The 26,014-nt window shown below is 44.5% G+C and overlaps 1 protein-coding gene across 1 annotated transcript in view; it reads left to right on the top strand.

The window, feature by feature from the left end:
• Positions 1-12,115: 12,115 nt before the first annotated feature.
• The window catches only part of TBC1D8B (TBC1 domain family member 8B), a 34,728-nt gene continuing 20,829 nt past the window's right edge, over positions 12,116-26,014 (top strand). Inside the window, exons 1-4 of the mRNA XM_072124597.1 lie at positions 12,116-12,399; positions 18,914-19,024; positions 19,566-19,684; positions 21,872-22,097. Coding sequence (XP_071980698.1) covers positions 12,273-12,399; positions 18,914-19,024; positions 19,566-19,684; positions 21,872-22,097 — 583 coding nt within the window. The 5' untranslated portion in view covers positions 12,116-12,272. The remainder of the gene's footprint in view (positions 12,400-18,913; positions 19,025-19,565; positions 19,685-21,871; positions 22,098-26,014) is intronic.

The following is a 26,014-nucleotide window of genomic DNA, read 5'->3' as shown; positions in this document are numbered from 1 at the left end:
GAGTTTATTCCGTGATAAGCGCCACCGCATCCTGTTCCAGTACTGGAACTCAGAAACAAACAAGCACTCTATTCATGAGTGGGAGGCACAGCCACACCCCCAGTGCTTGACTGACAGCCTGTATAATGATGTGAGGCTGTATAATGATGTGATGGCTCCATGTGCTTGCTGGTGGCCACGCCCCCTGCAGCCTGTGTGTGTGTGTGTGTATAGGAGAGATACAACAGCTACAGGCAGCCATGTTACAGCAGAATATGTTATAACAGAACATGTCTCTGTATATTAGGAGGATGCAGCATGTCAGCAGATGCAGCACACACTAGCCATGCTTTACTATACATTACACACAGACGTGAGCAGGGGGAGGAGAGGGGAGGGGTAACAGGGATGACATCACTGCCTCATTTACATGATAAAAAATAGATGATTTTACAATGAATAATGTATGAAATAACTAGATAAAGGCTGGGATGGGATCCTTGTGAGCTGCTCCAACAGGTAGAGGTGACAGGACTAGTGACAGAGACCTGATGACAGGTGTCCTTTAAATTGGGGATTGCCTGTGTATACACTGCTCAAAAAATAAAGGGAACACTCAAATGACATCTGAATGAATGAAATATTTTCATTGAATACTTTGTTCTGTACCAAGTTGAAAATGATCAATTATCGATTATCAATCAATTAACCTAATGGAGGCCTGGATTTGTACCACAAAATTATAGTGGAAAAACGCACTACTGATCCAACTATGATGTAATGTCTGTAAAACCAGACAAAATGAGGCCTCCACATGCCTATATGATCTACCTACAACGGCTAGAGGCGCTACCAGGAGACAGGACATTACACCAGGAGATGTGGAGGGGGCCGTGGGAGGGCAACAACCCAGTAGCAGGACCCTTACCTTCACCTTTGTGCATGGAGGAACAGCAGGAACACTGCCAGAGCCCTGGGACATTACCTCCAAGGACTGAACACCGGCCACTAGTGATCTTCCCTTTAAAGGGCTAGTTTATTTGTGGATTTTTTGTAATTCGTTAAAACTTGCTACTCTTTGGTAGCAAGAGTTGAGGATATTGGGGTACTCTAGGGCCCCTCTCATCTTGTTAGGGTCTGGTAGGACTTTTGTCCAATACTGATATCCACACAGTAAGCGTATCATTGGAGTATGGGACTTAACCCAGATATGAGGATGCACTAGAGAGACCCTTTTAAGGGTGATGTGAGTTTCATCTGTGTCAATTTTTGAGCATGTACCTTATGATTTGTGGGCTTCGATTGCATATTTATATTCTTATTTGCCTTTTTATACTAAGGAATTAAAGGTTATGTTTTTTTCACTCACCAGTTGTAATTTGTCCTTGACTATTACCGTGTAGTCAGGTTGGTTGGTAGTCTACACTACTACTTTTTCCTAGAAAAGTAAATTTTACCCCAAATTTTTGTAAGCCACAATGACCCCAAAATGTGTAAAAGTAGTTCTCTGAAGTGTAAAATTGCCTCACAAATGCATATAAATGTTGTGTGGGTACACAGTAGGGCAGAGAAGGGAAAGGGGGATGTTGGCCTTTTACAAAGCCAAATTTGACAGAAATCCTTTACATGTGTCAGGATGCATTTTGAGAACCCAAGTGGTACCAAAACAGAGGGGAACCCCAAAACATGTCCTTAATTGTTGAATGCACACTACTTGGGGAATTTGGCAAGGTGTAATATGTGGTGTAGGGTAATACAAGTGGTAAAATGAGCATTTTGAACATATAGGTGGTTTCCAAATATGATGTGCAATGGAGTCCAAGATGGAAATCACAATTATTTCTGGAAAGTTCAGTGCCCGTTATGTGGTGCCCGTTATGTGACACCCAGTTTGTGCAACTGTGAAATGTCAACTCTCTGATTAGGAAACCATGTTTCCTGATGTTAGAAAGACCCAACATGTGATCCTAACCACAGGCCAGAAAATACAGCAGGGCTCCGCAATGATAAAGCACCAGCTGTATTTCAAGCAGAACTTGGGGAATTTACAGAGGATGAGGTAACAAATCCAGAGACTTGGAGGGAAAAAAAAAAAAAAATGTAAATAAAACCAACAAGTGACCATAGTTTGCAAACTACATACCTCAATTACATAATTGAGGGGTATAGGGAGCATTTTGACATAAGTTGTTATAATGATTCCTTTTACCGAAATGAATTCACAACAAAAGTTGGACGTGAATTGTGAATGTGTTCTGTATAAGGAGGTAGAATATACCAGGGGACTTGTAGTAGTATATAGAGTCCTTCTTAACCCCCCTTTTGGAACAGACTCTTTTCTGAGTCCTTCCTTTATAAGAAGATTTGCGGAATTCATTAGGAAAATGTTGTCATGTGGAACAACACAGGGATACCCCCCCACACACACACACACACCCTGGTAATCGGCAGGGGGGTCCAAACCACTTCAGAGACTCCTTACACGTGGCCGTCATGCTTGGCCACAGCTTGTAAGGGGTTGACACCCACGATTGGAAGAATCTCAGGTCACAGGTGTCACAGCAGGGTGTTCCTTATGGTGCCAGATACGAATGTGAACCGGGACCTCCTGTGCGCCATAATAGTATGTTAATAGTACTTAACTACCTTCGTCCAAAGGGGTATTAAGCAGCTTGAGATCCAGTTTTAATGCTAATAAACGCCCTAAGAAAAAGTTTACAAATGCACCTGTAATTTCCCTTTAGTTTTTTAAGCCGCTAGCACATGTCCCCATCTATTTCTATAAACTGACATACATGGTCTATCCTGTTTGCAGCTTGAGCAGTCCTTGGACCGATGACAGAAAGGCGCTGATTCACATTAGTTATAAAGATGAACAGTTTGTGCCAGTTTTCTGACTTGCACGCGTATTTATAAAGTGACTGCGCCAGTATTGCATTGCGGCTGCACTGTGTGCGATGTGCCACAAAATTCTGAACCTAAAGGGGCATTCCGGTGCAGAGTCACACCATGCACTACATTTATTACTGTGACTCAACAGATTTGTGTTGCACACTCTATGTTAAAGTTGCACCAAAAAAAATTGGTGAAGACTGTGCGAAACTTTTGATTAATCTAGTGCACTGCACACTCCACAGGCAAACTGCAGCTAGTGCAGTGGGCCCTACTTTTGTGGCCCAGTATGGTTATCCTGAGAAATTTAGTGAAGATAAATTATTAAAAAAAAAGTGAAGGATGTAATAGCCCCGTACAGCCACTAGATGGCACTATGGTATAACAAAAGCTAAAGTGATGTACAAAAGGGATGTTGTAAATATACTGTATACATGTATATTAGTGATGGGAAGTCCAACTCTTATTAGTGAGCTGGATCATTAGGTTTCTCTTCTGACTCCTGAGCAGCTCCCTATTTAATGTATAATAGGGAGCCTCAGGCCAGTCAGTCACCCTTCTCCACACCACTTTTAACCCGATTTTTAACGGGTTGAAGGGGACGTGATTAACCAATTAGGGGCAGGGTTAAGGGAGCCATCGGCTCACTGCAGGGAACCAACTCCCACCGCTTACACGGAAAAGTCGGCTTGTTTGCAAATGACCCATCATTAATGTGTGTGTGTGTGTGTTTGTGTATATATATTGTGAAGTGGAACCAAATTTATTGGATATTTGAAACTTTTGTAAAAAATAATAAACTGAAAAGTGGGGCGTGCAATATTATCCGGCCCCTTTACTTTCAGTGCAGCAAACTCACTCCAGAAGTCCAGTCTCTGATCTCTGAATGATCCAATGTTGTCCTAAATGCCTGATGATAATAAATATAATCCCCCTGTGTGTAATCAAGTCTCCATATAGATCCTCTGCTCTGTGATAGTCTCAGGGTCCTGCATCATGAAGACCAAGGAATACACCAGGCAGGTCTGTGATTCTGTTGTGGAAAAGTTTAAAGAGAACCTGTCACCAGGGACCTCATTTTCACTAAAGACAGATTGTAAAAGCCCATGACAACTGCAAAACTGCCTCTCTGCCTTTTCTAAGCATTTGCATTAAAATATAATTGTGTGTTATAACTTACTCTTGCATCCTGACAAAATCCTGGGGTAGTCACAGGGCCTGGACTTTGGTTTGCTTGCATTTCAAAAAACAACATGTGACTTGTCTGAGCTGCAGGCTGCCTCTATCTTTGTGCTCCTGCACAGCTTGTCCCTCTCCCACTGATGTCAGGCTGACCAGGCTGTGACCTCTGAGAAGGAGCAGGAGGTGGAGTTGTACAGGAGCACAACGGTGGGGGCTAAGATCTGCGGAGGGAGTAACACAGAAAAAGCACATATTGTTTTTTGAAATGCATCCAAACCAAAGTCCAGCCCCTGTGACTACCCCAGGATTTTGTCAGGGTGTAATGTAAGTTATAACACACAATTATATTGTTATACAAATGCTTAGAAAAGGCTGATGTGCACTGCAGGTGTAATAAGCTTCTGCAACTTCTCTTTAGTGAAAATGAAGTCCCTGGTGACAGGTTCCCTTTAAAGCCGGATTTGGATACAAATTGATTTCCCAAACGTTAAACATCCCAAGGAGCCCTGTGCAAGCATTTATATTGTAATGGCAGATCACTGCCAAGGCCCGGCCGTCCCTCTATACCAGCGATGGCCAACCTATGGAACGCGTGCCACAGACGCATGCGAACCCGTTTCTGTTGGCACGCGTACCACATGCGAAAGTTTCAGTCGCTCCCATAGTAACCACGCATGCGCAGTAATTAACGCTGACTGACAGGGAGCGTTGACTGAATTGCCCCTCCCATAGAACCCGGAGCGCACCTGTGCCCGCCGTACATGCTGCCTCCCGCCCGCCGGCCAGCCTGTGCCACCGCCATGGCTGACACCCCATGCATGCCGGCTGGCAAATCCTCTTTCCCGCCAGCCGGCACATCCTTTTACCCACCGGCCGCCACATCCCCCCCTGAGCACCTGTCTGCTACGCTCTGTTCCCTCCCGGTCCGCTCCGCTCTGCTCCCTCCCTGCCCGCTCTGCTCTGTCCAGGGCCGCTCCGCACTGCTCGGCTCCCTCTGTCCCGTTCCGCTCCGTAGCACCCCTCTCCTCCGCTCCAGGTGGGAGTGGAGAATGCATACAGCGTAACCTGCATGCATTCCTGGAGAGCCTTCCTGTAGAATAAAAGAAAATAAAGTAAGTTTATCTGAGTATATATATGTGTATATGTATGTGATGTGTATATGTATATGATGTGTATATGTATGTAATGTGTATATGTATGTGATGTGCATATGTGGGTGTATATGTATGTGATGTGCATATGTGGGTGTATATGTATGTGATGTGTATATGTAGGTGTTTATATGTGTATACATGCTGTATGCATTTTATACTACATGGCGACACGCTGTATGCATTTTATACTACATGGCGACACGCTGTATGCATTTTATACTACATGGCGACACGCTGTATGCATTTTATACTACATGGCGACACGCTGTATGCATTTTATACTACATGGCGACACGCTGTATGCATTTTATACTACATGGCGACACGCTGTATGCATTTTATACTACATGGCGACACGCTGTATGCATTTTATACTACATGGCGACACGCTGTATGCATTTTATACTACATGGCGACACGCTGTATGCATTTTATACTACATGGCGACACGCTGTATGCATTTTATTCTACATGGCGACACGCTGTATGCATTTTATACTACATGGCGACACGCTGTATGCATTTTATACTACATGGCGACACGCTGTATGCATTTTATTCTACATGGCGACACGCTGTATGCATTTTATACTACATGGCGACACGCTGTATGCATTTTATACTACATGGCGACACGCTGTATGCATTTTATACTACCTGGCGTCACGCTGTATGCATTTTATACTACATGGCGACACGCTGTATGCATTTTATACTACATGGCGACACGCTGTATGCATTTTATTCTACATGGCGACACGCTGTATGCATTTTATACTACATGGCGACACGCTGTATGCATTTTATACTACATGGCGACACGCTGTATGCATTTTATACTACATGGCGGCATTCTGTATGCATTTTATACTACATGGCGGCATTCTGTATGCATTTTATACTACATGGCGGCATTCTGTATGCATTTTATACTACATGGTGGTACATTATATGCATTTTGCATTGCTTTATTTTCACACCAAACCAATATGATGGATCTGGTCCTGACACTACCTGATATATTACGTATATGGGCAGGGGCGTCTGTCTATGACTCGCCTCAGGCAGCAGACAGGCTTGGTACACCCCTGCATAGAACCCATGCATGGTAGATGCATGCGGTTGGGAGGAGGCAATTTTAAAGCAGCTCCAACAACATAGGATGGGGGTCAGCGGACCCCTATTAGTGTCAGGGCAGATTAATAAATATTTTATATATTTTAGTTTAGTTGGCACAATGTAAAATGCTGGTTGGCTGACAGCACAGCCTCAGCCAATCAGATGCAGGTTTACTGAGCTCTGCCACCCCCATTCTTTCCCCTGAACAGGGTTAACTGCAAAGTTCCCCACAAAGTTACACATATGTAAGTAATATTTCTGGGGGGATCATTTAAACCACTTAACTAGTCTTAGTTTACATAATGTAAACATGTAGTCTTAGTTTACATAATGTGGTTGACTTGCATTGAGCTTGGCCTGTTCGCACTTGCGTTTTGCCTGAAACGGATGCGATTTGAAACAAGCTGCGTGTGTAATATAATAATAATTCTTTATTTATATGGCGCACACAGATTACGCAGCGCTGCACAAAACTTGTCAAATTGGTCCCAATGGGGCTCACAATCTAATCATCCTACCAGTATGTTTTGGAGTTACGTCTAAAAAACCACTTGGGGGAGATTTATCCGAAATGTCTGAGCAGAACCAATTGCAACCAAGTTCGGATCTCAACCACTTCTATACGTGATCAAAACTTATGACAGATTCCATTTTAATTGTTCAAAAGCACAGAAAATGCAAACCTTTGAGCTCTGTTGATAGTGTTTTTATTGTAATACAAAATATTGTAACGTTTGAGCTATGTTTTCTCAATTAAAACCTTGTTATTCTAGTTACATTTTTGTGTTGGCACTTCGCTTCAAGTCAGAAGGGTTTGGGTTGCATTTTGGGCACTCGGCCTCTAAAAGGTTCGACATCATTGCTTTATACTTTCACATTCCTCCCAACCTTCCCGGATTTGGCATGACAGTCCCGTTTTTAGGGCTCTGTCTCGCAGTCACGGGCAGCTAGGAGAATGTCACTGGTTCCCCCCCTCTCCACGGTTTGTCCCACTTCCTCCTTGTCCCTTTCACTAGAGTTGCAGAACAGCGGAGGCATAGAGACTCAAAGGAGGTGGGATCACCCCCTGCTTCCTCCTCACAAGATGTCTGCACTAGTCATGTGAGGAGTTAGCCCTGCCCCCTCCGAGAGTGAGTCGCAGGCTCGGAAACCGGCAGAAAGAGGTTTTTTTTTGTTTACATGGGGCCACAGGAATAGGAGGAGGATAGAGGACAGGGTGCTGCTGGAAGACAAGAGGAGGATAGAGGACAGGGTGCTACTGGAGGACAGGAGGAAAATAGAGGACAGGAGAAGGAGACTGGAGGAGGAGGAGGATGCTGGAGGACAGGAAGAGGAGGCTGCTGGAGGACAGGAGGAAGAGGCTGCTGGAGGACAGGAGGAGGAGGCTGCTGGAGGACAGGAGGAGGAGGCTGCTGGGGGACAGGAGGAGGAGGCTGCTGGGGGACAGGAGGAGGAGGCTGCTGGGGGACAGGAGGAGGAGGCTGCTGGGGGACAGGAGGAGGAGGCTGCTGGAGGACAGGGGGAGGAGGCTGCTGGAGGACAAGAGGAGGAGGCTGCTGGGGGACAGGAGGAGGAGGCTGCTGGGGGACAGGAGGAGGAGGCTGCTGGAGGACAGGGGGATGAGGCTGCTGGAGGACAGGGGGAGGAGGCTGCTGGAGGACAGGGAGAGGAGGCTGCTGGAGGACAGGGGGAGGAGGCTGCTGGAGGAGGACAGCTGGAGGAGACTGGAGGACAGGAGGAGGCTGGATGAGGACAGGAGAAGGAGATTGGGTGACAGGAGGAGGGCAGGAGGAGGCTGCTGGAGGAGGACAGGTGGAGGCTGCTGGAGGACAGGAGAAGGAGGACAGGAGGAGGATGCTTGAGGACAGGAGGAGGCTTCTGGAGGAGGACATCAGGAGGAGGCTGCTGGAGGACAGGAGGCTGTTGGAGGAGGACATGAGGAGGCGGCTGGAGGACAGGGGCTGTTGGAGAAGGACATCAGGAGGCGGCTGGAGGACATCAGGAGGTGGCTGGAGGACAGGAAGAGGCCGGAGGAGGACAGGAAGAGGCCGGAGGAGGACAGGAAGAGGCCAGAGGAGGACAGGAAGAGGCCAGAGGAGGACAGGAAGAGGCCAGAGAAGGACAGGAAGAGGCCAGAGGAGGACAGGAGGAGGAGGCTAGGAAGAGGCCGGAGGAGGACAGAAGGAGGAGGCTGGATGATAGGAAGAAGCTGGAAGACAGGACGAGGAGGCTGGAGGACGAGGATAGAGGACAGAAGGATGCTGGTAGACAGGAGGCTACAGTATGAAGAGGATGGAGAAGAGGAGATCACATGTAGAGGAGGATAGAGGACAGGAGGCCACACCATGTAAAGAGGGATAGGGGTAGGAGTACAGCTAGTATTATGTGCAAGTTTGGGTAGATAAATAAAATTGGAAAATTAATATAAAAGGAGGATAAAATTAAAGAGGAGTTTTATATGTTGCAGAGTTGCATTAGGGGGTATTTTACGCTTCCATGGGTGTGGGGGGGGGGGTGACCAAAGTAAGGGGCATTAAACTATGTAGGGGCCATTAAGGTTCATATTATACTATGCTTGCAGGTGGGTCAATGGGTGTGGTTTAGAAAAAACTGGAGGGGCTTTTGTCCCTCTTTCTCACACTCAAAAGTTGAGAAGTATGTTTTCATCTCAAACAGGGAGAAGACTGATAAGTAATGCAGCCAAGAGGCCCGTGATCACTCTGGAAAAACTGCAGAGATCTACAGCTGAGCTGGGAGAGTCTGTCCATAGAACAACAATCAGTTGTACTCGTACATTGCATAAGTCTGTTATATGTAGAATTTTGTATAGTTGCAGTTCCAGTCCTAGTGAGAGAGCTACGGAACAGGTGTAAGTACAGAACAATCACCTGAAGAGTCAGTGTAGTGAAAATACCAAGCTACTACCTCCAATTTGTGTCCAAATTGATCACAGAAAAAAAAACACAGTGGGGCAGATTTACTTACCCGGTCCATTCGCGATCCAGCGGCGCGTTCTCTGCGCTGGATTCGGGTCCAGCCGGGATTCATTAAGGTAGTTCCTCCGCCGTCCACCAGGTGGCGCTGCTGCGCTGAAAAGCATCGGAACGCGCTGGAGTTCACCGGGCCGGGCTGAGTGAAGGTAAGTGCAAGCTCCGCGACAGTTTTTTTTTTTTCAAATGCGGCGGTTTTTCCGAATCCGTCGGATTTTCGTTCAGCCACGCCCCCCGATTTCCGTCACGTGCATGCCAGCGGCGATGCGTCACAATCCGATCGCATGCGCCAAAATCCCGGGGCAATTCAGGGGAAATCGGCGCAAATCGGAAATATCCGGGTAACACGTCGGGAAAACGTGAATCGGGCCCTTAGTAAATGACCCCCAGTGTCTTCTTTATTTGCAACATGAAAAAGATACTGGGGGACATTTACTTAAAGTGTCGGTGTCTGCATTGGCTTTGTTACCGACCTGCTCTGGGAAAGAAGATACACATTTAATATTGTAGAGCTGTGCAGAGACATTTCTGGCGCCGAGACTATTTTCTGTCCCTGGGACCAAAATCTGTCCCGAGCACCAGAAATGTGTCCAACAGTCCCTGCTAGACCAGTTTTCTTTTGGTCTACTTTCCGCCAGTTTACAGCGCCCAAAAAGGGCTGCGACACATATTAATTGTGTCTGAGTTTCCACTCCACCAAAGCCACGCCCCTTTTCGGAGAAGAGTCGAAACAGACGGAAAAAGTCATTTTTTTTTTAGGCGCCGCCAGCTAATAAATAGGTCTGAGAGCAGAACATGTGGTGAGAGCGCCACAAAACTGGGGAAACGCCATAGTAAATGTCCCCCAGTGTGTTTTTGCTGTCCAATCTGGACAGCAATTGGAGGCAGTAGCTTGGTTTTTTCACTACACTGCATAAGTCTAGCCTTTATGGAAGAGTGGCAAGAAGAAAATCCATTTCTCAAAGATATCCAAAAAAAAGTCTTGTTTGCCACAAGCCACTTGGGAGACACTAAACATGTGGAAGAGGGTGCTCTGGTCAGAGGAAACCAAAATTAAAAATTTTGGCCGCAATGCAAAAATGATATGTTTTGCATAAAAGTAACACACCATCCCCACTGTCACACATAGAGGGAGCAGCATCATGGTTTGGGCTTTTCTTTAGCAGGGACAGAGAAGATGGTTAAAATTGATGGGAAGATGGATGGACCCAAATACAGGACCATTCTGGAAGAAAACCCATTGGAATATATAAAAGACCTGAGACTAGGACGGAGATTTATCTTTCAACAGGACAATGATCCCAAACATAATGCAAAATCTACAATGAAAGGTTCACAAATAAACATATCCAGGTTTTAGAACGGCCAAGTCACAGTCCAGACCTGAATCCAATCAAGAATCTGTTGAAAGAGCTGAAACTGCTGCTCACAAACGCTTCATCCAACCTCGCTGAGCTCCAGCTAGTCTCCAAGGAAGAATGGGCAAGAATTTTCAGTCTCTCCATGTGCAAAACTTGCTGCAAGTGCTGTAATTGCTGCAAAAGGTGGCGCTGAAAAGTATTAACTTAGGGGGACCGAATAATATTGCATGTCCCACTTTGCGGTTTTTTATTTTTTGCAAAATTTTAAAATGTTATATCTTTATGTTTGAAGCCTGAAATGTGGAAAAAGGTGAAAAGTTCCAGGGGGCTGAATACTTTCGCATGGCGTTGTGTATATATATGATAGTGAGGCCAGGTCTAGCATTGGACCCTCACCCATAATCAAGCTCGGAGTGGCCTTCAATTAACGGGATAACATCAGCCCCAACGTAAGTCCGTCTGAGGGCGATGGTGGGCCGGGTTCACATGTGGCACTTTTGCTGCTTTTAAAACATATTTTAAACACATTAAGTAAAAAAAACACATTCTATAGAAATCAGATTTGTTTTCACCAAAACGCATGTGCGTTTCCCAATGTGTCTCAAAGCACATCAGAAAAATCTACTGTACCCCTGTTGTATGTACCTGGGATAAGCGGAAAAGGTCAGTCGTGCATGCGCATGCTGCTTCACTCATCTCTACGCTGCTGATGGAAACAGATGAGTGCGTCGCTCGGCTATCTCCGCCAGCACCATACAATGGACGTTGCAGCTCTGGCGTTCTCGAGATCCGAGACCCATCAGCTGGTTAGCTCCTACCCTGTGTGGGTGGTGACACACATGGTGTTTTTAGGCTGTTTTTGGCCCGTTTTTAGTAAGTGCGATTTCATATCTTAAAAAACGCATGCGTTTTTGACAGGTTTGACCAATTATCTTAATTCAAACTGGTCCAAAACACATACGTTCTCAAAAACCACATGCATTTTTTCCCGATCTGAAAACGCACTAATAAAAACAGCCTAAAAACGCCATGTGTGTCACCACCCTGTATAGGAGCACCACTTTAATACTTTTCTCAGCCTTATGTGTGCAAAAATGGTTTATGTGTCATCTGTATGTGATCCCTTCTTGCGGATGTCACTAGCTTGTCCCAACCCCTGGAAGGGTCACATGATTGGTACAGCCATGTACACCCAGCCTGAAGTTTTGTCTCTTGCCCCCCAGAGTTTACCCCTCTCTTGGTTTCTGTTTGCTCAGAGGTGACCTTTGTGTTTGTACAGTTTGAGGAAATACTGAGGCACCCAAGTGCTGAGCCAGCAGAACCCCCTGAACCTGTGCTCCCAGGAGTTACAGAGACCCTAAATAACCATTTTATTTCCACACATTTATATCCCCTCTATGTAGCCCACACGTCCTGGTGCGCGGTGCATTGTGGGACTTGTAGTCTTGGTCACGCCCTGCTTCCGTTCTCCACAATCGCCCTGAGAACTACAACTCCCGTCGGCGGCTGGCGGCTCCAGTGTCTTGGCAGGTTTGCTGCTTACGTGTCTGCGGAGTCCAGGATGGTGAGGAAGATATGAGACCGGTACCGACAAGATGTGGCTGAGACCGGAGGAAGTGCTCCTGAAGAACGCCCTGAAGCTGTGGGTGACGGAGATCTCTAACCCGTACTTCGTGCTGCAGAGGAGAAGAGGCTATGGAGAGGAAGGAGGGGGGCTGACAGGTACAGTAGCTGCAGCTGCATCCCCCCTGGGGGATCCTCTGACAGGCGTAGCCTCCTGTTACATAGCGCTTGTAGATAACAACCTGTGGTGCTCCAGCTGCTGCAGAACTACAACTCCCAGAATGCCACATATAGTGAAATGTTCTTTGACCACAGCCTGAAGCGGTCAGTGCATGCTGGGAATTGTAGTCTGACACCAGTGCAAAGTGCCTGGGGAAAGTGATGTCATTTCTAGCCTATGACAGGGCGCAGCATATTCCTACAGACATGTAACGTACAATCTCAGCCCAAATAAAAGTAGTTTGACCTGTCTGCTACTGATCCTGACATCCGCCTTGTGTTATAGCCCGGAGCTGTATTCATAATTCTGCAGCTTTCAAGGGCACCTGTCACTAGAGTGTGTGATTGCACACGATTACCTGGGTACATGCAGGAGAAGGCTTTTTTGCTGGTTCTGTGTCTGCATACAGCTACCTATAATAAATATAAAATATAACGTATGAGCTGTGATAATAAATTGTAGCACATCAGAGAAGCTAATGATGGGGGTTGTCTGTCAACCAACTTCTTGACTGTTTCCAATGACAACCAGCAGATTTGGTACACTTACAGGTCTGTCGTCAGAGGATGACATTGCTGTACAATGGAATAAAGTTTTAATCACAAGTGCCCTGGAGGCGGGGCCTTTATGAGCAAGTGCTCTGGGCACTGTGCTGATTTTTAGCAGCCCCTTTCCCCTCTGCATTAAATGCTGGTTCAGTTATCTCCTCCTCGGGAGGGGTGCACTTGGGGTTTGACATGGAAGGGCAACCTGTTGAGCACTTGGAATCCCAGTACTGACAAACATTGGGGCACATTTACTTACCCGTCTGGAGGAGTTCACAGAAAGTGCATTGTCCGACGATAATGTATTGTGCCACGATTCACTACGATCATCCGGCCAAGATCCTGCATGTGTCGCTTCCCCGTCAGGCCTGCCGGAGTTCACCTTCTTCTCCGTGGTGCATTGTCTTGCAACACAATTTGAGAGCTAAATCCCGCGCTCAGTCCGAATCAGCCGGATCATCCGACAATCTTATTTCTGACTTTCTGCAATGATTTATATCTGACTTCTTCTTTATAGTTTAATTTATTTTGTTCATAACTGAAGTGAACTATTGCTGCTGACTGTCGCCATCATTTTTCTCTATTTTCTTACTTGAAACAGCGTAGTGCGTCGTGTAATGGGCACATAGCACAAGCCACTGATGTCTAGCACTAAGCTGCTGGTTGGGCTTGTAAATAGTTAATGGACTGCAGCTCTTATCACTACAGATGTCACTGACTGCTTCCTGTGTACTTGCTACAGTTTCTGGATTTACCATTTGTTACATTATTTACTTTTTATTTATTAAGTAAAGTTTTATAGATATTACAGCCATCCGGCTCTTCATCATTTCTGGTGATTTCCTCCACCGATTAGTGAGCATATGTAAAACATATGGACCAAAACGCAATTCATTTGGGTTGAAACACAATTCAATTGCAATGGGGAGAGGCTTGTCCCAATCACTTATGCGTTTTTACAGAAGCGCATGTAACCGGTAATAACCCTGTGAGGCTGCATTCACACATTATTATTTCTGTTACGCTGTATGTAATATTATGTCATAAAAATGGCAGCATCTTTCACAATGCAAAAAAGGCAATGTGTGAACATGACCTCAAGTCCAACAAGTTCAGGAGTGAGATATGATCATGCAGGTCTTATGTGGGCTGATGATGGGTTACCTGGGCATTGCGCACGCTCCAATTACTTATTGGGACTGAGGGAGCACTGTCCTCAGCTACACGGTAATCTCCATCAGTGCCATAGAGATGAATATAGCAACCAGTATACACACGACCGGTTGCTATCTTCATCTTCGGGTGATGGCACACGTGGCATTTTGAATGCGTTTTTGGCCCATTTTTAAGCAGTCCGTCAAAAAACACATGCATTTATGACCAGTTTCAATTAACATAATTGGTTTCAATTAAGATAATGCTTAAAAACGAGCCAAAAACACATTTGTAACGCCATGTGTGCCATCACCAGTACGCCATTCTCGTGACCTATGGGGGTGGGGCCCATCACTCAGACCCCCACCAAAGTTAGCTCCCTGTCCATTGGAGCTAACTTCTATGTCGCTGGAGAATCCCTTTAAAATAATATAACTTTATGGTTATACTATACTGGAATTCATAAAAAAAGCTCCTATTTAATGGAGTTGGGTCAAATTTACTACTCATCACCTATCTTCAGGGTGGTTTAATAGGTAGTATCCAATCACTGAGACCCCCAAACTATCTTGAGAACCGATCAGCACCCGGCTGTCCCTGGCAGTCTCATAGATCTGAATGGGGCAGCATAAGATGGCTATAGGAGGTGGGCACACTGTTCTTTTGATAAGGTACAGTCCATTGTTGGGATCCCCTCCTGTGGATACGGGTTGATGCATTTAACCTTCTGCTTAAATAAATAAAAAACCTGTAAACTTGAGACATTCAGTTCCTGCCTTATTTTGTGTATAAAATGTTGTCACAAACAATAATTGTCAGTGTGTCGGCGATTTAAAAGGGCCATTAAAATGACATCATAACAGGTCATAATTCCCGTTAGACCAGTGACACATGTCAAGGTGTAACTCCTCTTTTAAAGGGAAACTGTCACCAGCTTTTACCCCATTAGACTACGATCCCTCTCAGTTAGGGTCTGAAATGTCCTTCCTCAAATTCTCCCTTTTATCTGAAATCTCACCCTTTTCTCTGTAAAAGTACATCTCAAAAGTCGTGTGTAATTGAGCAGAGAAGAGTCATGTTTGCCTGAGATGTGTTAAGTTTGGAGACTGCCTGTATTTCCAGTTCTGTAGCTCGCAGAGCCACTAGCATGGGGGGGGGGGGGGCTATTAGTTTAATGGGGTTTTAAACAATGTATGAAGCTGGTATTTTGTACTAGGGCACATGAACCTTATGAAATGATGTTATTAAGTATCATGTTACTAAAGTATCTTTTTTGGTAGTAGGAGGCGTCTCTCCAGGGCACTGGATTACTTTGTGGGTGAAAAAGTGCATATCCATTTAGAGGTGCAGGGGTCCAGCCCCTGTAAACAGAGTTTTGGCACTCATGATTGATATCTACTAGGATTTTAGAGGAAAGTGCCCTTTAATGACTTGCCCATCACATGGTATTGGCAGCAGTTTCACTTTTAAGTGATTTATAACTATATTACTTTTTCATTTGGCACCGTGGGCGCCTTTGTTTTTATTGATGGCTTCTGGGGGTGGTTCATATTGGAGACACAGACTGGTAATGTTGTGCCTGCCGAGCTGCTGTAACAGTGGGGAAGTAAGACGACTTGGCAGATGTAAGCGCGGGCATGCCAGCTCTCTCACTGGCGTTTTCTTCTAGATAACCAGTATGAGTCATGTACAGTGATAAATGATAGGACTGCGCTCTAATAATAGAGGTCAGGTGTGATATACAGGCTGCTATACAATCCATACTGCCGAAATACAGTACATGGAATAATAGAACCTGGATTCTGTACAACTGACAGAGACCCATGGACCTGGATGTGCTGGCATCACATGGGTTCTTTTATGTTATAGGGAAGATATGTCAATGTTGCACACATTTACGTAGGGAAAAAATCCAAGGAATTTGATCTATATGTGCAAGGGACTATTGGAAATAACAACATGTAAGGGTGATTAATGATCCAAATCCAACGTATCGAAATAAGGCTTGGTTCACGTCACGTTATTTTCTGTGGCGATTCCATTGTGTCCTTACAATGTATGGCGCAGACGTATCCCACTGTATGCTTATATTGTGGGATACATTGCCCGGGTTACACCCCCGCCACGATATTGACCCCTTGCTCAGCAATGTGATCCTTGCTCCCTACGTTCTAGTAATGCTTCAGACAGCAGAATTAGATTCTGTGTAATCCCATGAAGGGATCAGTATTGGTGCTCACTAAGAAGATGATAACGTGCGAGTCTAATAGGTTTCCCTTCTTCTCCTTGTCACTAATTATACCCCCATGCCCGCGTCTTCCCATGTGCCATGCCTCTTGGTATATTAGTCGCTGCCATTGTCGCAAATGAAATACTATCTTTATCCAAAATTCTCCATTGTTCTAATGATGATATTGCTTCCAGAGTTTGCTTCTGTGCGCTCATTTTTCTCCAGTAACAGCCGTACATATGGAAAGTTATCTTTGCCTTGTTCCCTGTCGGGCACAGAGGGATCAGCAGTTGTTGAATAATTCAGCACATTCCAGTAACTGGAGCTCCCGGTGTTTCCTGTGGCTGAGATGAGATGATGTATGTGCTATACAGTACTGTATGGAGAACACTTCTTCTTCATCATGTAATTACTATTATAATGGATACAATATTGGTGTTTATACATCCAGGCTTCAATACAAATTGTCACAATGTTCTAGCTCTAAAAAATGGTAAATAATGTTGTGTTCTGTGAAATGGATACACAAAATCTATCATTTGGCATAAACTTCACAACATTCCAATGGAAGTGAAAGGACCTCCACTTTCTTGGGGGTCCCAGCAGTCGGACACGCACAGTTTAGACACACGGGGAGATTTATCCGAAGTGTCTGGGGGCAAAACTGTTCTAGTTGGTCATGGCAACCAATCAGAGCTCAGCTTTCATTTTCTAACAGAAGTTTAAAAAATTTCAACTAAGCTCTGATTGGTTGCCAAGAGCAACTAGAACAGTTTTGCCTCCAGACACATCTGACAAATCTGCCCCATTGTATCCTCCGAGTAGGTGATAAATTGTTGATGCAAGTTATTAAAGAGGAACCCAGATTTTACCTCCCAAAATAACCCCCCCCCCCCCCCCCCGGTAGGGTATGAAATGTCTTTTCTAGACTCATTTTGCACATTTATGTATAAAAAAACACCTAGAAATATGCTGATGTCATATTAAATCTCATCTTTCAGAACACATCTTGTGGTCTGATCCAGGTTTGTGATACAGAGGGTTAAAGAAATATACTGTATATACTTGAATATAAGCCGAGTTTTTCAGCACAATTTTTGTGCTGAAAATTCCCCACTCAGCTTATACTCGGGTATATATATAAAATAAACTGAGAACTCACCATTCCAACGGCCCGGGCAGCTCCTCTTCTATCTCCATGTTCGCAGCAGGTCTGTGACAGCGCCTCTTCTTTCTTCAGGCCGGCGCCAGGTCCACGCCCTCCAGACCCGCCGCGAACATGATAAGAGGAGCTGTCCAGGCCGTCGGAATGGTGAGTACAGAGTTTATTTTTTTTTACAGGCTGGCTATATACTACAGGGGGCTGGCGGGCTGGCTATATACTACAGGGGGCTGGCGGGCTGGCTATATACTACAGGGGGCTGGCGGGCTGGCTATATACTACAGGGGGCTGGCAGGCTGGCTATATACTACAGGGGGCTGGCGGGCTGGCTATATACTACAGGGGGCTGGCGGGCTGGCTATATACTACAGGGGGCTGGCGGGCTGGCTATATACTACAGGGGGCTGGCGGGCTGGCTATATACTGCTGGCGGGCTGGCTATATACTGCTGGCGGGCTGGCTATATACTGCTGGCGGGCTGGCTATATACTACAGGGGGCTGGCTATATACTACAGGGGGCTGGCTATATACTACAGGGGGCTGGCGGGCTGGCTATATACTACAGGGGGCTGGCTATATACTACAGGGGGCTGGCGGGCTGGCTATATACTACAAGGGGCTGGCTATATACTACAGGGGGCTGGCTATATACTACAGGGGGCTGGTGGGCTGGCTATATACTACAGGGGGCTGGCAGGCTGGCTATATACTACAGGGGGCTGGCTATATACTACAGGGGGCTGGCAGGCTTGCAATATACTACAGGGGGCTGGCTATATACTACAGGGGGCTAGCAGGCTGGCTATATACTACAGGGGGCTGGCAGGCTGGCTATATACTACAGGGGGCTGGCTATATACTACAGGGGGCTGGCAGGCTGGCTATATACTACAGGGGGCTGTGACCAATGCATATCCCACCCTCGGCTTATACTCGGGTATATACGGTATATGAAAATGTGATCTGCTATTTCTTTAATTTCATGCATCTCGGATTCTGTAGCTCACAGAACTACAAGCCTGGATCAGACCACAAGTGTGACCTGAAGACAAGATGCCTATCTTTAAAATTATATGGTAAAAAGTAGAACCCAAGATGGAGGCGTCTGAAGTGACATCTCCCATCCAGCCAGTAAACTTGACAAAATATGACACTTCTCTGCTCATTTTCATATGACTTTGGATGTGATTTTTTTTTTTTTTTAAGCAGGTAAACGGAAGATTTCACATAAAAGAGGGAATTTTAGAAAGGACATTTCATATCCTACTAGTAATTAAATGGAGTAAAATCTGGTGACAGGTTCCCTTTACTACAGGTTATTGTGTCAGTAAATGATACAGCTTCTTCTTGTATTCCCCAGGTCTTCTTGTGGGAACTCTTGATGCAGTTTTAGATTCTACGGCTAAAGTCGCCCCGTTTAGGATTCTCCACCAAACTCCTGACTCTCAGGTCTACTGGTCCATCGCTTGTGGTGAGTACAGCAGCGATTCCTCATTAATCATATATGACCTCCATATAGATCACCAGGACATGTTTACATTCCCATTACAACTTTCACTAGAAACAAGTCGTCCATCGCCATAAATAATGGAAGGGACTGAGAAAACGCTCAAGTGAATCCTACCGGGGACCCTAAATTTCAATTATTTTGCAGAGGCATCTGATTTATGTATTGAGTGCCTATGATTCCTCTGCATTATGTTTCTCTGGATTCGTTGCTGTGTAGGAGAAAGCCTGCAATCTGTAATTGTAGGTCATAGTGTGTCCTCGCCATCCACCCACACTATGGCGCTGGTCCCGCCTGTGTATAGTGGAGAAATATAAGCTGCTTTCCGTGTGTGGGAGGGTCCGCTGGGACTGCAGGGATGCTGGTGTTAACCTCCGCAGTGTTACTTTCTATTATCACACGCTGTTCCTTTCATTATACAGTATATAGCTTTGTGCATCTTATAAACACTTGCTGAATCTGCCGGACTGGAATCTTACTACTTATAGCGGGTTTATTTTGGTAGGAGCCAGCAGAGACGAGATATTCAAGCACTGGCAATGGCTGGAGCAGAACGTCATGAAGACTTTGTCAGTATTTGACTCCAGCGATGACATCACCAGCTTTGTTCAAGGGAAAATTAGAGTAAGTGCTTTTTATATACGAGATTCATTTGCATAAGAGAAGGTAACAACTTGGCAGTGATGTAAACTGGATGATGTGTCGTACGTTGCGGCCAGTCACAGGCTGCATGGATGGCGCGCCATTTCTGAGACCTGCATAGATCAGGGAGGTGGTGAAGATTGGGAAACTATAACTCGCTGGCCAGGGTTACCTTTTGCTAGAAAAATCTCTTTTGTTGTCCACGTGTTGTTTCTGGTACTGCAGCTAAGCTCCAGTAATGAATTATAGGACCACAAATGACCCATTGGAGCAGATTTGCTTACCCGGCCCATTCGCGAACCAGCGGCGCGTACTGTGCGGTGGATTCGGGTCTTCCGGTGATTCACTAAGTTAGTTCCTCCGCTGTCCACCAGATGTCGCTGCTGCGCTGAAGTTCCCCGAGGTCCGCCGGAATGCACGAGCCTATACCTGGTGAAGGTAAGCACGAGTCCCGCGACACTTTTTTTTTTTTTTTTTTTTTTTTTTTTAAAATGCGGTGGTTTCTCCGAATCCGTCGGGTTTTCGTTCGTATCCGGCCAGCGCCCCCTGTGACGTTGTAGCAGAGCGCCGACCAGTGTTAAGGTCTTGGCAGTCATATTAACCAGACGGAGCTCTCAGATGACATCACAGGCTCTTTTACAATATATTGCAGTATTGTACAAGTGATCAGACCCCCTAGGGTGCAATTGAATAGCCACTTTTTTGTCAATTCACAAGAAATCTAAAATTGATTTAAAAATTAGCAAAAGGTCATACGGACCCCGTAATGGTAAAAAAATTCACAAAAAAGGACACCTTGCACAGGGCTGGAAACCAAAGAAAAAGTTATTGGCATCTATATGGCAAAACAAACAATTTCTTTTTTTCAGACACACGGTTTTAATTTTTAGAAAATTATATAAATTGAATAAAAATTTATCGAACCAAATAATAAAGTAGAGGTGTAATTTAGGGCTCCTTTAGTTATAATGTTACTTCTACTTTGCTATGGAAAATCTGTCTACAGGATTGAAGAGGGTCTCTCACTTCTCTGCTGTTTGGTTACGCAGCTGTGTGTGTTAACCCTTCCCGCTTTCTCCCTGGCTATTGTATACTATGAGCAGTATTTTCAAAGATCAATCTGAATGTGAAAGAATTAATCCTCCTCATCTCAGAGCTGTTTAACCAAACACAGGTAGATTAGATGTGAGCTTATGTAGCCTTCATTGACACACACTGTACATGCTTCAATATGCATGTTTATGGGAGGGACTCGTTCCTTCTAAAATGAACTTGTAAAATTATGCTAATTAGCCTGTGAGATTTACCAGTATCCCTGCATGCTGCAGCTTTACAGGCTGTTACACTTTCTCCGCCCCCTCCCTCTGCCTGAGGCAATCACTGCAGCAGGGGAAGTTGTAGCACGTAGTGGGAGGGGGGGAGGGGAGTGCTCCTGCACAGTGTAACAGCCTGTGCAGCTTCAGCATGGAGTTGCACTGGCAACACCCCCAGGAGCCCGTTGGGTTCATTAGCATAATTCTGAAATTGTTTATTCCTGGACATCTGTATTTTGGAGAAGTTTATGAGAATATGTAAATGAGCCTGACGTGCTCAGGCTGACATCACTTGAGCGCCTCATGGCTCCTCCCATCCTAAAATATGAAGCCCCCTCCTGCTCTATATTCAAAGCCGGTCCCTCCCGTTTATCGGGGATAGCTGATGTCAGGCGTCTGTCTGCAAAACTGGAGCATCCGCGAGAAGTCTATATTCTAGCCAGCAGGTGCAGATGTGCAAGGAAAGACATCTCGCCCATGCACGAGTTTTGCTGACAGCTGTCTGACGTCATCGGCTGTCTGCGATAAGCGGAGGGTACCAGCAGTGTATATAGAGTAGGAGGGGGCGTTCATATTTAAGGAGCAGAGCAGCCATGAAGCGCTCAACTGATGTCAGCCTGAAAACCTCACACTACATATTTTATACACTTAATTTCTCTGAAATACAGATGTCCAGGAATCAATGAAAAACTCTGCCATCCACCCTTAGAGGTAAAGAGCGTGCATGTGTAATCTGATGGTACATTTACTTTAATCTGCCCCCTTTGGCTTTAGTTGGACCTAACCTCTATACTTTCCTCCCTATACCCAAAATCATGATAAAATATCTAAACGTAACCACTTGCTTCTATTAAAGGGGCTCATTGCTGAAGAAGGAAAGAGCTCTTTTGTTAAAGAAGAGGACCCTGAGAAATTCCGTGAAGCCCTCCTGAAGTTTGAGAAATGCTTTGGACTTCCAGACCAGGAGAAGCTGGTGACCTATTACTCCTGCAGTTACTGGAGAGGAAGAGTTCCCTGCCAGGGCTGGCTGTATCTTAGTACCAACTTTTTAAGCTTCTATTCCTTTCTTCTAGGCTCCGAGTGTAAGTTTTTAAGAGGATTGTGTTCACCCGAGTTTTCCTTTAGTTGTAATTGTGAAGGTATCTTCCAGCAAGTTTTTAAAGAACCTCTACCACCAGGATGAAGGATTCTAAATCAAGCACACTGACATACTAGTGTCTGCCACCTCTGGCAGGATCAGCTCTTCGTTAAACTTCTTATGCCCTGGTTTCTAAGAAAAAAAAGGCTTTAATTATGCAAATGAGCCTGAGGGGCTCTGGTCCCCATTAACTCTCCTTTTCTTTGTAAAAACCAGGGCATAAGAAGCTAAAACAGATCCTAAAGCAGTATGTCAGTGTGCTTGATTTACTATCCCTGATGCTGGTGATGGATGTCCTTTAAAGTGTTGTTGTGTGTAATATGGAGTAATTTAGTAACTCCTTGATGTATTTCTGCACCGATCTCCTTGAACAGCATTTAGAGTTGGCTTGATGACAATTCTGCATGCCCACACATATTCCAGTTTCCTTCCATTACACATTGCTCACATAGAACTTCAGCTGCAAAGCATTTTGGGAGATTCACTTTTCCCACCACAGCTGCACAATAATCCATTGTGAAGAAAATACCCCCCCTCCCCCAACCAAAAATTAGAACTGAGAAAGGAGGGAAAGTAAATAAAAGCATTTGAAGTTATCTGTTCGCAAAACTGAAGAAACATTTTCTTTTCCATAAAAAGATTAATAATCTCTACATTGCCTCATACCTTTGTGGCCACCGTGGTCTGTTCCCACTAATATATTGCCCTTTTTTCAATTGGGAATAATTTTGGCCACCTCTTCTAACAGACATGTTTCTGCATGTATATGCCTCCTGTATATTGCCTCCTGTGAGAGCTTCAGCCTTTTCCTGTTCTCCACATGCTGCACTTTGCATCTTCACACAACTTTTTTTTTCTCACTCCTTCAGTCGTCTGTCATGGCAGCCTCCAGTGTGTCTTTTTTTTTCTCAGTCCTTCTCACTGATTTACACAGGGAAAGAGGAGGGGGAGCAACAGGATGAGTTATAATCTCCTGCTGAAAGTACCTCCTATTACCCTATTATCAGTATTCAGACATGTAAACAAACATCCTACAGAGTGCAGGGAGTCTGCACACAGAACTAAAGGAAGCATCAGGGGTGATTAATCAATTGGTGAACATTATTATATAATAAGGCAGTAAAGGCACATAGGCAATTTGTGTTAAAGACTGGCCAATCCCTTTAAAGGAAACCTACCATCAGGAATCTACCTGTTAAGCTAGATCCGATAGTAGGTTCCTTCTAACATCCTAAGCCCTACTATCTTTCTCTAATCCTTTAGATATACCACCAGGATGAAGGATTGTAAACCAAGCAGACTGACATACTGGTGTATGCCCTCTGTGGCAGGATCCAATCATCTCTTAGCTTATATGTCCTGTTTTTTACAAAAAAGGTATTTTAAAATGATTTAAATGAGCCTGAGGGCCTTCAGGCTTCATAGGCGTTAATGGAGCCTGGAGCCCCTCAGACTAATTTGCATCATTTTTTTCTTAAAAAACCATGGAATAGGAAGCATAAAGAAGAGTAGATCCTACCAGAGGGGGCACACATCAGTATGGGAGTGTGTTTGCTTTACAATCCTTGATCCTGGATTGTCCCTTAATCCCTTAAAACTTTGTCTTGTTAATATGCAAATTTTCGGCAGAGGCTACTTGGGTGTGGAGTAGTCTGGAAGCATAGGGTACACCACGTTCCAGTAGCCTATGCTGTATCACTTCCTTTGGCGTCCTCAGTGAAGCTCCTGATACAAGCTGTATTCACACGCCTTTATTTAAGCGATCGTGGGTGTTATAACAGTGATCGCTCCCGGCAAAGCTGCCGGCAGCCTCAAAAAGACGGCAGTGTATCTTGCCCAGGATCGTCACTCCCCGTGACGTCATCGGGGAGCAGCGATTCGTCTCCATGCTAGCCTCAGGTTTTTTATTTCATTTTAACCCATTCATTACAATGTGCTGATAGCACATTGTAATGAATGAGGAGGAAAATCCCCATATACTGCCATACAGTAGTATGGCAGTATATGATAGGATCGATCAGACAACCTAGGGTTAAAGTACCCTAGGGAGTCTGAAAAATAGTAAAAATAAAAAAAGTAAAAAAAAAATTATAGTAAAAAAACCTAAAAATTCAAATCACCCCCCTTTCCCTAGAACTGACATAAATATAAATAAACAGTAAAAATCATAAACACATTAGCTATCGACGCGTCCAAAAATGCCCGATCTATCAAAATATATTAATGTTTTTCAATGCGTTTAACCCCGTAACGGAAAATGGCGCCCAAATTCGAAAATGCCAATTTTTGCCATTTTGAAAAATATTAAAAAAAATCTATAAAAAGTGATCAAAAGGTCGCACAGTCCTAAAAATTATATCAATGAAAATATTATCAAATGTTGCAAAAAATAACACCACCCACACCTCGGTACAACAAAGTATAAAAAAGTTATTAGCGCCAGAAGATGGCAAAATCAAAAAATTTCTATAGGAGGTTTTAATTTTTGTAAATGTATGAAAACATTATAAAACCTATACAAATTTGGCTTCCCTGTAATCGTACCAACCCAAAGAATAAATTAGACATGTCATTTGGGGCGCTCAGTGAAAGACGTAATATCCAAGCCCACAAGAAAATGGGGCAAATGCGTTTTTTCACCATTTTCACTGCATTTGGAATTTTTTCCCCTCTTCCCAGTACACGGCATGAAATATTCAATACCATCACAATGAGGTGAAATTTGTTACGCAGAAAACAAGCTGTCACACAGCTCTTTACGTGTAAAAATAAAAAAGTTATAGATTTTTGAAGGGGGGGAGTGAAAAATGGAAATGCAAAAACAGGAAAGGGCCCGGTCCTTAACTGGTTAAAGTATTAGAGAAATATAGTTTAGGGCTTAGGACTTTAGAAGGAACCCACCATGGGATCTGCCTTAACAAGGAGATTCCTGATGGTAGGTTTCCTTTAAGGTCATTGAATACCAAGGTTTATAAAAGGTACAAACACTCGATAAACAAGCTGCATGCTCATTTGTGATCTGTAAATGGACAGTTATCAGAACATCCATTCATAGGAATAGTAATTATCTAATAATGGGGCCCATGAAGGGTACAGTCCATAAGTATCGTGATTTCATGCAGTCAAAGCTACACCCTACTAATGAGTCCAATAGCCACATAAATTTGCTGATATGACTTGGGCCTCATTCACTTTGAATGTTGTGTGTTCTCATGCGCAATCAATAGGCCCACGTTTCATCGGCGTGTGAGGTCTCCTCAAGCTTTTAGGATAAGCCCTTAGAAACACATGGGGACATGTGCTAGCCACAAAAACTGTGTAGGGGGTTGTGTAGGAAAGTTAAAAAAATGTGCAAAAGGTGAGCTTATCGGGTTTTTTTTTTTTTTTTGGTTTTTTTTTTTTTCTTGCTTCATGGTTCACACCCTTAAATGGCCATTGATCAGTAGGAATAAACCGGCCTGTATAAACATACATATTCTTATTTTTCCAGTAGGAAATACAGAGGAACATCACATTTATAGACCTAAAAGGAGGATTACCCAATTGTAGTTTCATGGGAATGCAAGTATTTGTGAAAACGGACATGTCAGGAAGGTCACGGTGGATCGCCATGATTCCAAGCGATCTTCTTTCCTCCTCGAAAGATTTTCCAACAAACTTACAGTTTTTTTTTTTTGTTTTCATCTTTTATGTTACTGTTTTGCATTCTATCTTCACGATTTCACGCTGCGGTTTTATCATTCTAAGCAAAGACGGAAGTTACTTTATCTGTAGACTGAAGCGAGGAGTGTTTATGTGATAAATGAAATGGTAGCGCCGGTAATATCTCCCTCGGGACACGCGGATTATGATCCTGATACC

The sequence above is a fragment of the Engystomops pustulosus genome, chromosome 9, assembly GCF_040894005.1.
Source record: "Engystomops pustulosus chromosome 9, aEngPut4.maternal, whole genome shotgun sequence".
Lineage (NCBI taxonomy): Eukaryota > Metazoa > Chordata > Amphibia > Anura > Leptodactylidae > Engystomops > Engystomops pustulosus.
The sequence above is the reverse complement of the archived record's forward strand: the minus strand, read 5'-3'. Positions and strand labels throughout refer to the sequence as shown.